Genomic DNA, 13,114 nt, shown 5'->3' on the forward strand with positions numbered 1-13,114 from the left:
GACTATGGTATCATGTACAAAAAAGAATGAAAAAGTGAAGTACGTGGATAATGTGATGCTGACTATACTGGAAATCACAACACAAGGCGTTTGACAACACGCTATGTTCCTTATCTATGGCCGAATAATATAACCCAAAATAAACCTCATTCTATTCCGGTGTCTCTCATTACCACGTGTTATTATACTATTAGTTTGATATGCTAAAAAGTTCAATAGTACTTTAAGGGCTTGAGACAACTAAAAATAAAAGGGTAATTAATTTATTAGTCCCTATATTTTAACAAAACATACTGTTTAGTCCTTGTATTTTCAAAAACACACGGTAAAGTCTCTAACGTTTTTCTCTATGAACTGTTTAGTCCCTAACGTTTTTCTCAGTGAACTGTTTAGTCCCTGCCGTTAGATTCTCATGAACTGTTTAGTCCCTGACGTTTTTCTCGGTGAACTGTTTAGTCCCTGCCGTTAGATTCTCATGAAGATTATGTTAGTCAATTTGGATTTGCGTTCTTCTTTTCCTTTATTTTCCTTTCCTTTAAACTCTAATGCATCTGAAATCAACTTTGTGTGTTATTCTTCTTGATTTTTTTCTTAATCGTTCAAATTCGTAAGCATTGAATTTGTTCTTTTTCTTGTTCTCCATATAAATAGTTTCTTCTTCTAAATTGGATTTCCTCTTCTGAAGTTTGAAGGTAAATAGTAAAGGGTAATTTAGTCATTTCCGAAGTCATAAACGGTAAAAATCTAATAAACATGCAGAAGGACTAAACAGTTCACGGTTAGGGACCTTACCATGTGTTTTTGAAAATATAGGGACTAAACAGTGTATTTTATCAAACTATAGGGACTAATAAACTAATTACCCAAAATAAAATGTATCTAAATGAAAGATCATAGGCATCATGATCCTTTTTACCGAGAAATAATGAATATTATTATATTAATATATTGCAAGTCTTGTTTTTCTCAAATTTGCCATAGAAAATAGAAAATAAATATCCTATTTCATTTTAATATTATTATTAATATCAAAATTAGTTGTCTCAACTCAACTCAACTCAAAGTAGGGTGTTTTAGTATGCAATAAAAGGAAATGAAGAATACAAAATTGTTTGTTGAATTTAAGTGCACAAACTTTCAATAATTCTGGAAATAGCTGAATATGATCCAATTGCTGATGATATCACCCCCACCACTATTATCATTATGCATAATATTCCCTACAAAAAAAAATTACATCAAAATTACTCTAAATACCAATTTTAATTTAACTTTTACTACTGAAAGAGAGAGAGAGAGATAAGGCAGCAAAACCTGAAATATAGTTACTTTGCTCCTCAAGATGCTCAAGAAACAGGCACAAGGAAGTATCAATGTCTGCCATAAAAGCTCATTGTAAGTACATATACATACAATCAAAACAAATACCAATTTTTGGCTTAATACATTACAGAGTGTCTCGTTAGCCAAGTTCAGGATGCTAACGAGACACTGTGTATGTCCAGGGGGTCAATCGGTTTCTTTGGCCAAGTTCAGGAGGCTAGATATTTACCCCTAAAGTGATAAGAATCAATTCTACATGTAAAGGACTAAATAACCTAAATCTTTTTAACAAATTGTTAAACTCAGCAAAAACTTACCACAAGCATTGTGAGTAAAGATCCAATGAGTGACATAACAAGACCTGAAGTCAAAGAAAATAAAATAAAAAATAAATAGAAAAGATGTATTTATTTATCAAGAGAATGAAAAATGAAAGAGAGACTAACCAAAAAAGGGAATAGAAAGACCAACAATCAAAGTAGAGATGACTAATCCAGTTCTAATACAGATTGCATAAATGTGAGACTTGAGATGGTTTGATGGTATCAACTCCTCTAGACTCATTGCCACTGGAGATATGGTCAATGCATATTTTGTAAATGGATTAACAACCTGCAAAACAACACACGTTAAACTCCGCAGCAGACCTATGTTGCACGGACACAGAAACCAACACTGGGAAACTTTGTTGATTTAGCATGTGATCTTCTATCTTAGAACATTTATAGCTATTGAACTTTTATTTCAGATATTGGCTCTTATCGACTCAACTGTAGATGTGTGAGTTTTATGCGTTGTTTAAGGACTAATGTTTTAGAGAACAAATAGTGAAAATGGACAATCAATAAAAGGAGAACGAAACAGACATTAAACAAAAAAAGATGAGCATACCGTAGTCCAAAGAGCAATCTTGGAGGCGAGTAGATCTTTAGGCATGTTAAGAGTAAATTGGGATTCGATGGATTCGCCGAACATTGTATATCCCATGTAGGCAACACTAGCATACATGACTGTACAAATAGCAAAGCTGAAACATAAAGAAACAAAAGTTAGATGAATTATTCCCATTACATTATAGGAAAAGTAACATTGCAACACATATACATACATACATACCATACTAAAAGAACAGCAGGGAATCTGTTGGGTTGTGCCATTGAAGTATAGATGTTGGGAAAAACAGCATGTCCCGAATAACAGTAACCGTAGAGACCGATAGCTACAGGAAATGTTCCTATGTTCACTACTTGACCACTGCTGTGCATGTTCACTTTGTCAACCAAACCAACCCAAAATAAGCATATCACTACCAATACCGATGCTATTACTCCACCAGCTGCAACACATTACAATCAGGTGACGTACTTCGAGAAACACAGATCGGACCGACCATCAAAGGTCAAAAGTTTTAAGAAATATTAAAGGTAGAATAGTTAACTTACCGGATATGTAGCTAAGTATACTCATGTCTCGTAGCCAAACTGTTGGTAGAACAGCAAGGGTGGCTAGTATTGCAAATAAATGGTGTGCATTTAACTCTAATCCAATCAAACTTAAATGTGCATTTGGAAATAATGATGATAAGTTATCCCCCTCCAAAATTATATATTCCACACAACATGCCTGCAAATGACCAACTTCAAAATATATAAATAACAGAATGAATGTCCGACACTCGTACGTTAATCTCCTAGATGTCTCGGTGCTTCCTAGCAAGTACTCGAATTCTCTAAAAAAAAAGAGCGGCCCGGTGCACTACGTGTCCCCGCTGAGCGAGGGTCCGGAGAGGGGTCCCACCACAAGGGTGTACTGGTGGCAAGCCTTCCCTTGCCAATTTATTTGGCAAGAGGCCGCTCCTATAACAAATTAATTCATTAATTTGTTTTTTCTGCACTAATTCATCATGTCATTATAAGAGAGAGAGAGGCATGGAGATAGGAATGGACAAGGGAATATTCAAGATCCAAAATAATATTTAAATAAACCAAATAATTGTACTTTGGTATATAGCACCTCCATTTGTTGGTTGGTTGAAGCATAAAAAGGATAAAATGCATCCATAGTCCCTAAACTATAGGGTTGTTAACGATATGGTTCCTAAACTTAATTTCGTGACATTAAAGTCCTTGATATCAGAAATTAACGAAATGATGGCAATGGCACTCTCTTTTTAATCCACGTCACTATAAATTATGGTCAAATATCTATTTTCAAGTAGGGTTTAATCAAGCCGAGCCGAGCTTTGGCCTACTCATGTCTGGCAAAAAATGGACGAGTTCGGTTCGAGCTCAACATCATGTTTGAGCTAAGTTCATTAAGAAAATTATCTAATCGGGAGCTGCTCACAAGCAGCTTGTTTATTTGTTCACAAGCAGCTGGTTAATTATGTTCATGAATTTTGCTCGCAAACAGTTCGTTAATTATGTTCATAAGCTACGTAGTTTTGAAACCTACAAAACTAAACTTTCACATAAAACTACCTAATTTTACATTCTCCCTTTATAAAAAATACTGTTATTAAATAAATAATTGAACCGAGCTCACTCACGAGCCTATTCTTGAACATTGTAATTGAGCATGACTTTGTTCACGAACATATAACCGAGCTTGCTCACGAGAGCTTTCTAGTCAAGTTTCTCCATGTTCAAGCTCAACTCGTTTATGAATCGAGCCTCAAAATCGTGCTCAAACTCGACTCATTTAAAAATCAAGCTGAACACGGTCAAGCTGAAAGCCGAACCGCTCATGAGCGGCTCGGCTCATTTACAACCTTAATTGCAAGTCATCATTCTTTAATTTGTTGAATTTTCTTGCTTTAACATTATTATAATGTAAAGTTCGAGCACTTTGATATCATGAAATAAAGTTTAGATGTATTTTATCCCATAAAAGGAATTATGTGAGACAGGACAGGAGAAGGCAGTTGTACTTACATATAACTCCACATATAAGATTATCTGCAACAAAAAAAAAAAAAAATTAAAAATGACAAATTGAGTGCCTAGTAAAATTCATGAAGTAAACAAGCTTGTCCATAAAATATTGAATTAAGGATGAATTTAGCCCCTTAAAGTTGGCAGACAGTTTCAGTTTAGTCCAAATTGAAGTTTAGGTGTCAACTCAGTCCCGAAGTTAGCAATATTTGACAAATTAGCCAATTTTAACAAGTTTTATTGGGTTAATTTGTCAAATATTACCAACTTCAGAACTGAATTGGTACCTAAACTTCGATCTGGGCTAGATTAAACATGTCAGCCAACTTCAGAATCCAAATTGACCCTCAATTCATAAAAAAAATTAGTAGACTTACAGAGATGACAACCCTGCCGGTAGTACCAAAGGCAGCTTGTCCAATATCAGGGTAAGTTTCAAGGCCTGGTTCACTATCCAAGCAGCTCCGTAATAGCATTCCAGTGTAAAATGATAAAATTGCAAATATCAATAATATTGAAAGCCCAACCCATCCTCCTTCTTTAGCTGCATAAGATGTCGACAATATTCCAACTCCACATAGTACATTTATACCTGCATTTTCACCATAAAAAAAGTTCTAATCTTTACTAACATACATTATCCGTACTCGTATCCATATCCGTGTCGGTGTTTCATAGAGAAAAAATGATATTTAATTGGTCTATTCATACGCTAAAAAATATTGATTTTATGTGCATAATCGTAGAGAAAGTAATGAACAAACAGACAAAGGATAATGAGTCAGATAACATGCGTTATATACAGATCAGAAAGATATTTTTAGTTGGAATTAATATTATAATATATTCCAGATGCTAAACTACAAGATGCAACAGCAGACATAAAGACAGACAAGCAAGGACCCAAAAAGAATGACAGTCAAAAAAAAAACTATGATTGGTCCTTGGTGGTCCCTAAACTTAGACTTAGACATTGTACTAATCCTAATCTAGCAAGTGGTAATCACCAAGTGGTTTTAAGTTTCAACAACCACACATCAGGGGCTAAATTGACCTTTTGGAGATAAATTACAATAAGTCCGTCGGTCAACCAATTAAAAGAGAAATGCATACCAATTCATTAGAGACTTATAAAATGAAAGTTACCGTTAAGTACGGCTTGTCCGAAGGAGCTTTGGCGAGAAATGGGGAGTTCATGTGAAATGTGGGAAGATTTATCGTCCTTTCGAACGGAATGCTTTCGAGAGGGAATAGGAGGAAGAAGAGAATGAGAACTTGGTCTTTGATGAGGCAAATAGTCATCTTCTGGCTTTGGTATAAGTGGTTTTATGATTGAAGGAAGTGATTCTGGGGTATGCCTTCTTGTGAGTGAAGAAGATAGAAATGAACTCCCAAATCTTGATAGTGTTGGAGTTCCTAGAAAATTTATGCTTGGAGATGGTACACTGCTATATAAGTCTATTGACTGCCTGCAACATCAACAATTCAATTATATATATATACCAATTCTTTCATCATATAACAGTACTTATATTCTCAGTTTTTTTTTTTATATAGCCTTGGCGCAACGGTAAAACGTTGTTGCCGTGTGACCAGAGGTCACGGGTTCGAGTCTTAGGAGCGGCCTCTTGCCAATTAAATTGGCAAGGGAAGGCTTGCCCCCAATACACCCTTGTGGTGGGACCCCTCCCCGGACCCTTGCTCAGCGGGGACGCGTAATGCGACCGGGCCGCCCTTTTTTTTTTTTTTTTTTTATAGAAACAACGTTTCTCGGTATCCATTTTCGTGTCAGTTTCAGATTCTATTGCACGAAAATCGTTTCTGCTTTAGTTTCAGTTCTGTTTCCAAGCAACATAGCTTAAATGGATGCAAATATATTTTGGGGGAATGTAACAAGGTCATGTGTCTAGACTAATTTACATAATATTATGAGGCTTGATTATGACATGTTGAAATTTAAGGATGCAACTTGTTCGTTTGAGGCTATTTATTCGTGTAAGTTACATCCATGGCCCCTAAACTTTGTATTTATTTTCATTATGCCTCCTAACTTCAAAACCGAACATTATGGCCTCTTAACTTTACATTTTACCAGCGTAATGCCTCTTTTTAACATTGACCATGTCAAAATAACCAATGATGATCTCAAAATAAAAAAGAGGCCATGATCGCTAAACAACCATGATCGCTCTTCTAACCAAACAACAACTAATGAACTCAAAATCAAAAAATTCAAGAATTAAAGTTGCTCATAATATCATTTCTACAAGTTCCTGCTATTGGAGTGATCGAAGTTAAAAGGGTCCTTATGTTAGTAAAGTGTAAAGTTTAGGAGTCATAATATTCGGTTTTGAAGTTCAGGGACCGCAATGAAAATAAGTTTAAAGTTCAAGGGCCATGAGTGTAATTTACCCCTACTTATTCACAACCAAAAAAAAAATATATCAATAAACTTTAAAATAGGAAGTGTACTTTCTAGATATCAAACTTTTCAAAATTGATTAATGGGATAAAGAAGTGGCAATTTACCCCAACTTATAAAACAACATCGTTTTAATTTCAACATTTGGTACCTTTACCTTGATTAATGGACAAAGATTGATACTTTAAAGACCCACCAATTCCATTTTCAATATGTTCTTGAAATCAATTCTAATAATTGAGGTAAAGACAATAATCATTTTTCAATACCACAAAAATTGAAACATCATATCATCACACTCTCTTAGAAAAGTACCAAAATTGAATAAATGGAAAGAGTAAAAATTGAAATTGAAACCTGTAACTCTGAGGCCAAGAAGTGTTATAAGAACCAGTTTTACTCTGTTGACGGTTATCATCAGCCAAAGACTCGTCAGAATCTGATTCGTTTCTGTTTTCTCCATCTCTCTCATCTTCCTCTTCTTCACTCTCTATGTAAAAACTCTGTTCTGAAACCGAGTTCTTCATCTTTTCTTCCCCTTCAGAAAACCAAAAAAAACCCCCAATTACTTGATAAAAATGAAGAATTGAAAGATATATATTTGAAAAGGTATCATCTTTTTGTGGAAGGTCAAAGATATAACAAGGAAAATAATCAATATATGGAAATATAGTCGTGGAGATTTAGAAAAATTGAAGACCGTTAAAGGGCAAGAATGGAAAATATTTGAACTTTCAAAAGTAAACCTTTTTTTCTCTGTTTAGATGCTGAGAAAATGCAAGGAGAATGGAAGAAAGAGCGAGAAAAGGTTAACAGAAAACAGAGAACAACTTCCTGTTTTCTATTTGGTGTTTACATTTTAGTACATGTGTCTCTGCCCTATTTATTATTATTATAATACACATGATATATCTCTTCTTTCTTTTTTTTTTTATAAAAAACAAAACAAAATTTAGCTTGATTGATAAGAATATCGAGTCATTAATTTAGAGATCACGGAATACTACTATGTAATAGATTTTAATTAAAAAATGGGATCATTCTAGACTATATAGATTTTAATTAAAAGATGGGATCATTCTAGACTATCTAAACATTATTATAAATTGGTAGCAATTAAGATGATTTTTTGAATTGTTAAGTGTCTCAAATAGTTTGAATTAGAGATTGTTAAAAGGTGTTTAATTAGTCTAATTAGTGTTGAATCCAATAATAAAGAAAAATAGTATAAATTGATTTTTTTTTGAACCAAAACGAAACCTCATAGTTCAATAGGAATATTATCCTTCATTATTACATCGCTAAGTCAAGTTGGCAAAAAATCAGAACCTAAATCGTTAGCATTGGAAAGAGATCGCCCCGCAATACGATGGGCGACCTCATTCGCTAAACGAGGAATGAATACGACTGAAAAGTCAGAATTTTCTAACAAAATTTGTCGGCAATCTTGAATGACAAACCCGAATTCAGACAAGTCTACCTTTCTAGAATTGACCCCATCCGCCACAATTTTGGCATCAGTTTCAAACTCCACTCTACTGATATTACGATTTTGCATATGCAATAGACTATCACGTAATACCAAAGCCTCTACCAGTTTCGGCTCCCTTAGAATCGGGTCAATTTTGCTGCTCCAAAACTTGATTTCTCCCCATTCGTTCCTCACAATTAGCCCGTACCCGGAAACCCTTTCAGTTGCAAAAGTCGCCCCATCCACATTGCATTTCAGGTAACCAGGTTTGGGCTTTTTCCATCCACACGTTGCTGCACTTCCGGTCCCGACAGATCTCCCGGCAGTCTGCCTCGCCTTTTTCCATGCCAAAAATATTTCCCGTCCGCTCCTCCAACAAAACTCCGTCGGCCGTACCACATTATTCCAAAGATAATGATTTCTCTGTTGCCAAATTGCAAATAATACACAAGCAATTTTTCCCATTTCAGTATCATTTACCACTTTACCTCTCGATGACAGACACTCGACGATCTCCCCATCCGCCTCGTCAGGACCAGCAACGCCAGCTGCCCTCCAACAGTCCTTCGCGAAACAACACTGACCAAAAAGGTGTTCCCGATTTTCAGTCGCCAAATTACAGAGCACACACAACTCCGGAACCTGCACATGACGTCTAATTAATTCAGCCCTTGTAGGTAAGCAGCTAGAGCATAACCTCCATATGAATACTTTCAGTTTTGGTGGCCAATTCATTTTCCATATTAAGTCCCAATCCACAGTGCTTCCTCCTCCATTAATTGCTTCGTCAATGGCCCAGTATCCAGATTTCGTTGAATATATCCCATCTCTCGTATGCTCCCAAATTAGCTCATCGTTCGCTTGGCGCCTAGGTATCACCATTTTACAAACATGATCAGCCTCCTCCTCATTTAGGCAGCCGTACACTTTATCCCTCTCCCAGTTATAACCTTCCTGGTTAATAAGATCAGCAACAACCATATCCTCTAAACCCGGAACTATGAAAGACCGAATATTGAACCCCTCAATTCCCGCCACCCACGAGTCTTTCCATACACGAATGCTAGAGCCATCCCCAATCCTCCATCTAACCCCCAGTTTAAGAAGCTCCAACGAACCCCACACACTCCTCCAGACAAAACTAGGATTATTACCTAATCTGGAGGATAAAAAACTTCCGTTAGTAAAATATTTAGCTTTAAGTAACCGACTAACCAAAGTATGCGGAGAGTGAATCAGCTTCCATCCCTGTTTGTCCAAAAGAGAGAGATTATATAAACGCAGGTCACGGAACCCCAAACCCCCTTGTTCCTTGCCTTTGCATAATTTTTGCCACCGAAACCAATGAATGTGCCTTTTTCCACCTTCCTTCGAACCCCACCAAAATGAATTCATCATTTTCTGAAGTTCCACACAAATTGATTTAGGTAAGAGGAAAGTGCTTATTGTTAAGCCCAAAATATTCCTAAAATATCATACATAAATACGTTAAATTTACATTAAAATCGTGCTAATTATATTCATTTGGAATACTTTTACGTCTTTATTTACTTCTTTGATGCAAGGTACTTAATTATTTGGTTAAATCCAAATAGGAGCGAAAACGTGGCTAAAACATAGCTAAAATGGAGGAAAAACCTAAAAAATGTACCAAGAATGCATATCAGTCAGAAGAACGCTCAAGGAGGACGAAAAGCAGTCGAGAGACAGGGAAACATCTCTCTGTCGCGACTGAGATTTTGAGAATCTCAGTCGCGACTTACGGAGGTCAACTCGGGGGAAAAACGAAGTCTTCAAACTCGTCCCTATACCCCTTGTCGCGACTGAGATTTTCAGAATCTTAGTCGCGACAGCGAACCTTTCTGCACACAAAACACATGTTTAAGTCGGAAAAACGCATCTGTTCGTTCGGATAAAAGCAACCCTTCACCAGCAGACACGACCCGTCATTTACAACCCTTCAACAACTATAAATAAGTGATCCATTTCAGAAATCGAGGTTGGAAAAAGTTAGAGAAAATTAGAGAAGAAAGTTATTATGTTGAGTTTCTGATTCAGAAAAGAATCAGAAAGTTTAGATTTCATTTCTGTATAAACAATCATGCTGTACACGAATTGTTATTAGATTAGTTATAAACAGTATTAGTTTAGTTTTCATTCTGGTAGTAGACGAGATCAGTCTCTATTCCGAAGATCCAGCGAGAAGAATTGACGGCTGAAGCGCATGAGGTTTGACGAACCTACGGAGTTTGAGAGAAAGATTGACAACCCGGATCTCAAAGTTTTCGTTACAATGCTATCCAAGTTTCTACTTCTCTGTTAACTTGTGAAAATTCACATTTCATTAATGATATACTTATTTATTCAATACATTCTTACTGTTGTTATTTTGATATTGTTTTGACAAAATGATTTTCAAAATGATAAATTGGTGTTTTTATTAAAACGTTCTATTCCATCTTATTCATACAAGAACTTTGTTGAACACTTGACATATTTAGTTTTTATGGATGACATGATCGCTGATCGCGGCTTATCAGACATAAAATACTAGTTTGATTAAGGTAGGAATCACCTCAACATCAGGGGGATTTCTATGGTTCGAAGCCATTTAATTGAATAAATCGCTATATTGTTACATGTCCGTAATCTTACAAAGTTAAAGTTGTTTTCTTTGCTTTATGAAAATAAATTCTATTTTATTCCAATTGCGGAAGTATCTATCTTGTAATCAAAACCACAAAGACGGAACTGTTCTCTAAACTCGATATAATCCTTCTATCTAATCCTAATTTACCAAAACCAATTCAATCAATTAAACATATTTCTTTTATTAAACCTAAACACATGACTAAACCGAATTAAATAAAGTTTTAGTTAAAAAGTGTTCCCTGTGGGTTCGATATCTTTTATTACTACAAGCGTATACCGTGCACTTGCGGAAATCGCTCAACAAGTTTTTGGCGCCGTTGCCGGGGAACGCCAAAATTTTTGACAAAATTTTAAATTTTTCGTGTTTTATTTCGAATCTAGGTTTAAACATACTTATTTTAACTTTTATAATTTAATAATTTTCATTTAATAATTTATTTATTTTTCAAATTCTATTTTGTAGGTAGTTTCGGTTCGTGCAAGATTTCAGGTTCATGCGCAGTTCTCGAAGTTCAGGCATTGTACCAGACCCTATAGACCCAGAAATTGAGAAAACCATTAGGAAGAACAAGAAAAATAAGAAAAACAAAAATAAGACCCCAGTAAAAACATATACCGAGCCAGAAAAAATGGCAGACCCACCAACACTTATGGAATACGCTAGGCCAGGTGTGGCCGGTGTGACCAATAGTATCGTTAGACCCAGAATCACCGCAAACCAATTTGAAATTAAGCCAGCTTTGCTTAATATGTTGCAAAATAATGTAACATTTTACGGGTTACCTAACGAAAATCCTAACACCCACTTAACAAATTTCCTTGAAATCTGTGACACTTTTAAAATTCCAGATGTGACTGCAGAAGCAATCAAACTTCACCTCTTTCCTTTCACCTTGAAGGATAGAGCCAAAGAATGGTTAACTTCTATGCCAGCCGCAACTTTTGCCACTTGGGAACAATTAGCCCAAGCGTTTTTATCTAAATATTTTCCTTTAGCAAAAACCGCAAGAGTCATAAAAGAGTTAACATCTTTTTCTCAAAATGACAATGAGACTCTTTATGAAACTTGGGAACGTTTTAAAGAACTTCAACGTTTATGCCCACACCACCAATTACCCGCTGAACTTTTAATGCAAACATTTTACAATGGACTAAATCCTACAACTAGGGGTTCATTAGATGCTATGTCGGGAGGGCTATTTATGAAGAAAACATCAGCCCAAGCGAGAGAACTTTTGGAGGAAATGGCAATCAACAGCAGTATGTGGCCCGCGGAACGTGGACATATGCCGGTGGCAAAACCATCATCCTCAACCACACCATCAGTTAAAGGTATAGTTGAACTTGATCCAGTCGCAATGCTACAAGCCCAATTTTCTGCTTTATCGCACAAAATTGACAAGTTTATGGCACCACGCGATACCAATGGTAATCCAGTCCAAACGGATATGGACTACGAAAATATGAGTGAGATCGAACAGGTAAATTTTGTCCAAGGGCAAAACCAAACTAATAATCCTTATTCTAATACCTATAATGCTGGATGGAGGAATCATCCTAACTTTAACTGGAAAGATAACAGTAACAATAATGCCAGTGCTAATCAAAATCGTACCACTAATTATCAAAATCAGTCAAGAGATACGATTAGCACTTTATCTTCTAAAATCGACAAGTTTATAGATGCTATCAGTGGAAAAATAAGTAATCACGACGATGGTTTTAAACGGATCGAAAATAAATTCGATCAGCTTATTAAAAACCACTCATCTAGCATCCATAATTTGGAGGTTCAAATTGGTCAACTTGCTAAATCAATTCCATCCCGAAAAGAGGGAAGTCTTCCCAGCCATACGGAAGAAAATCCGAAAGAGCAGGTGAAGGCTATTACTCTTCGTTCAGGAAAAAATTATCAAGGGCCTGAGATGCCCAAAGATGTAACATTACCGGGAACTGATTTACCAAAGTCCAAAGAAGATATCTTAAACACAAATAATTCACCATCTGACGCAGGTACCAACACTTTTGTACCCAAACCACCTTTTCCACACAAAGTTCGAAATAAGGACTATGATAAACAACTTCTAACGTTTTTGGATAAACTTAAAAATTTGCACATCAATTTGACATTTATGGATGCAATCACACAAATTCCTAACTATGGTAAGTTTTTAAAGGATTTGATTTCAAAGAAAATCAGTTGGGAAGGAATTTCATCCATTTCGTTAACTGAAGACTGTAGTTCAATAGTATCAAGTAATTTGCCCACTAAACTCAAGGATCCCGGATGTTTTACTATTCCGTGTAAGTTGG

General features: G+C 35.8%; 1 protein-coding gene and 1 non-coding gene across 2 annotated transcripts; both read right to left on the bottom strand.

The window, feature by feature from the left end:
• Positions 1-923: 923 nt before the first annotated feature.
• On the bottom strand, positions 924-7,573 carry LOC136226418 (amino acid transporter AVT1C). The gene is made up of 12 exons (XM_066014886.1): positions 7,425-7,573; positions 7,036-7,216; positions 5,403-5,725; positions 4,634-4,848; positions 4,257-4,280; positions 2,766-2,946; positions 2,440-2,659; positions 2,215-2,350; positions 1,770-1,935; positions 1,641-1,684; positions 1,315-1,377; positions 924-1,220 (listed from the first exon to the last, which is right to left on the bottom strand). Exons 2-12 carry the CDS (start codon positions 7,203-7,205, stop codon positions 1,122-1,124), a joined length of 1,641 nt encoding a protein of 546 aa, XP_065870958.1. The 5' UTR covers positions 7,206-7,216; positions 7,425-7,573; the 3' UTR covers positions 924-1,121.
• Positions 7,574-11,808: 4,235 nt separating this feature from the next.
• LOC136228245 (small nucleolar RNA R71) lies at positions 11,809-11,915 on the bottom strand. Its single transcript, XR_010688574.1, has one exon. It is a non-coding gene; the product is annotated as a small nucleolar RNA R71 (small nucleolar RNA).
• Positions 11,916-13,114: the final 1,199 nt, after the last annotated feature.

This window comes from Euphorbia lathyris, chromosome 4 (genome assembly GCF_963576675.1).
Source record: "Euphorbia lathyris chromosome 4, ddEupLath1.1, whole genome shotgun sequence".
Taxonomy (NCBI): domain Eukaryota; kingdom Viridiplantae; phylum Streptophyta; class Magnoliopsida; order Malpighiales; family Euphorbiaceae; genus Euphorbia; species Euphorbia lathyris.

What these genes read in the sequence shown, in the direction of transcription:
- LOC136226418 (XM_066014886.1), bottom strand. Translation starts at nt 7,205, where the DNA reads ATGAAGAACTCGGTTTCAGAACAGAGTTTTTACATAGAGAGTGAAGAA. An exon ending in CCTGCTGTTCTTTTAGTATG is followed by an intron (nt 2,351 to 2,439) that starts GTATGTATGTAT and finishes TTTATGTTTCAG; the next exon opens with CTTTGCTATTTGTACAGTCA. An exon ending in TCTTTCTATTCCCTTTTTTG is followed by an intron (nt 1,685 to 1,769) that starts GTTAGTCTCTCT and finishes CTTTGACTTCAG; the next exon opens with GTCTTGTTATGTCACTCATT.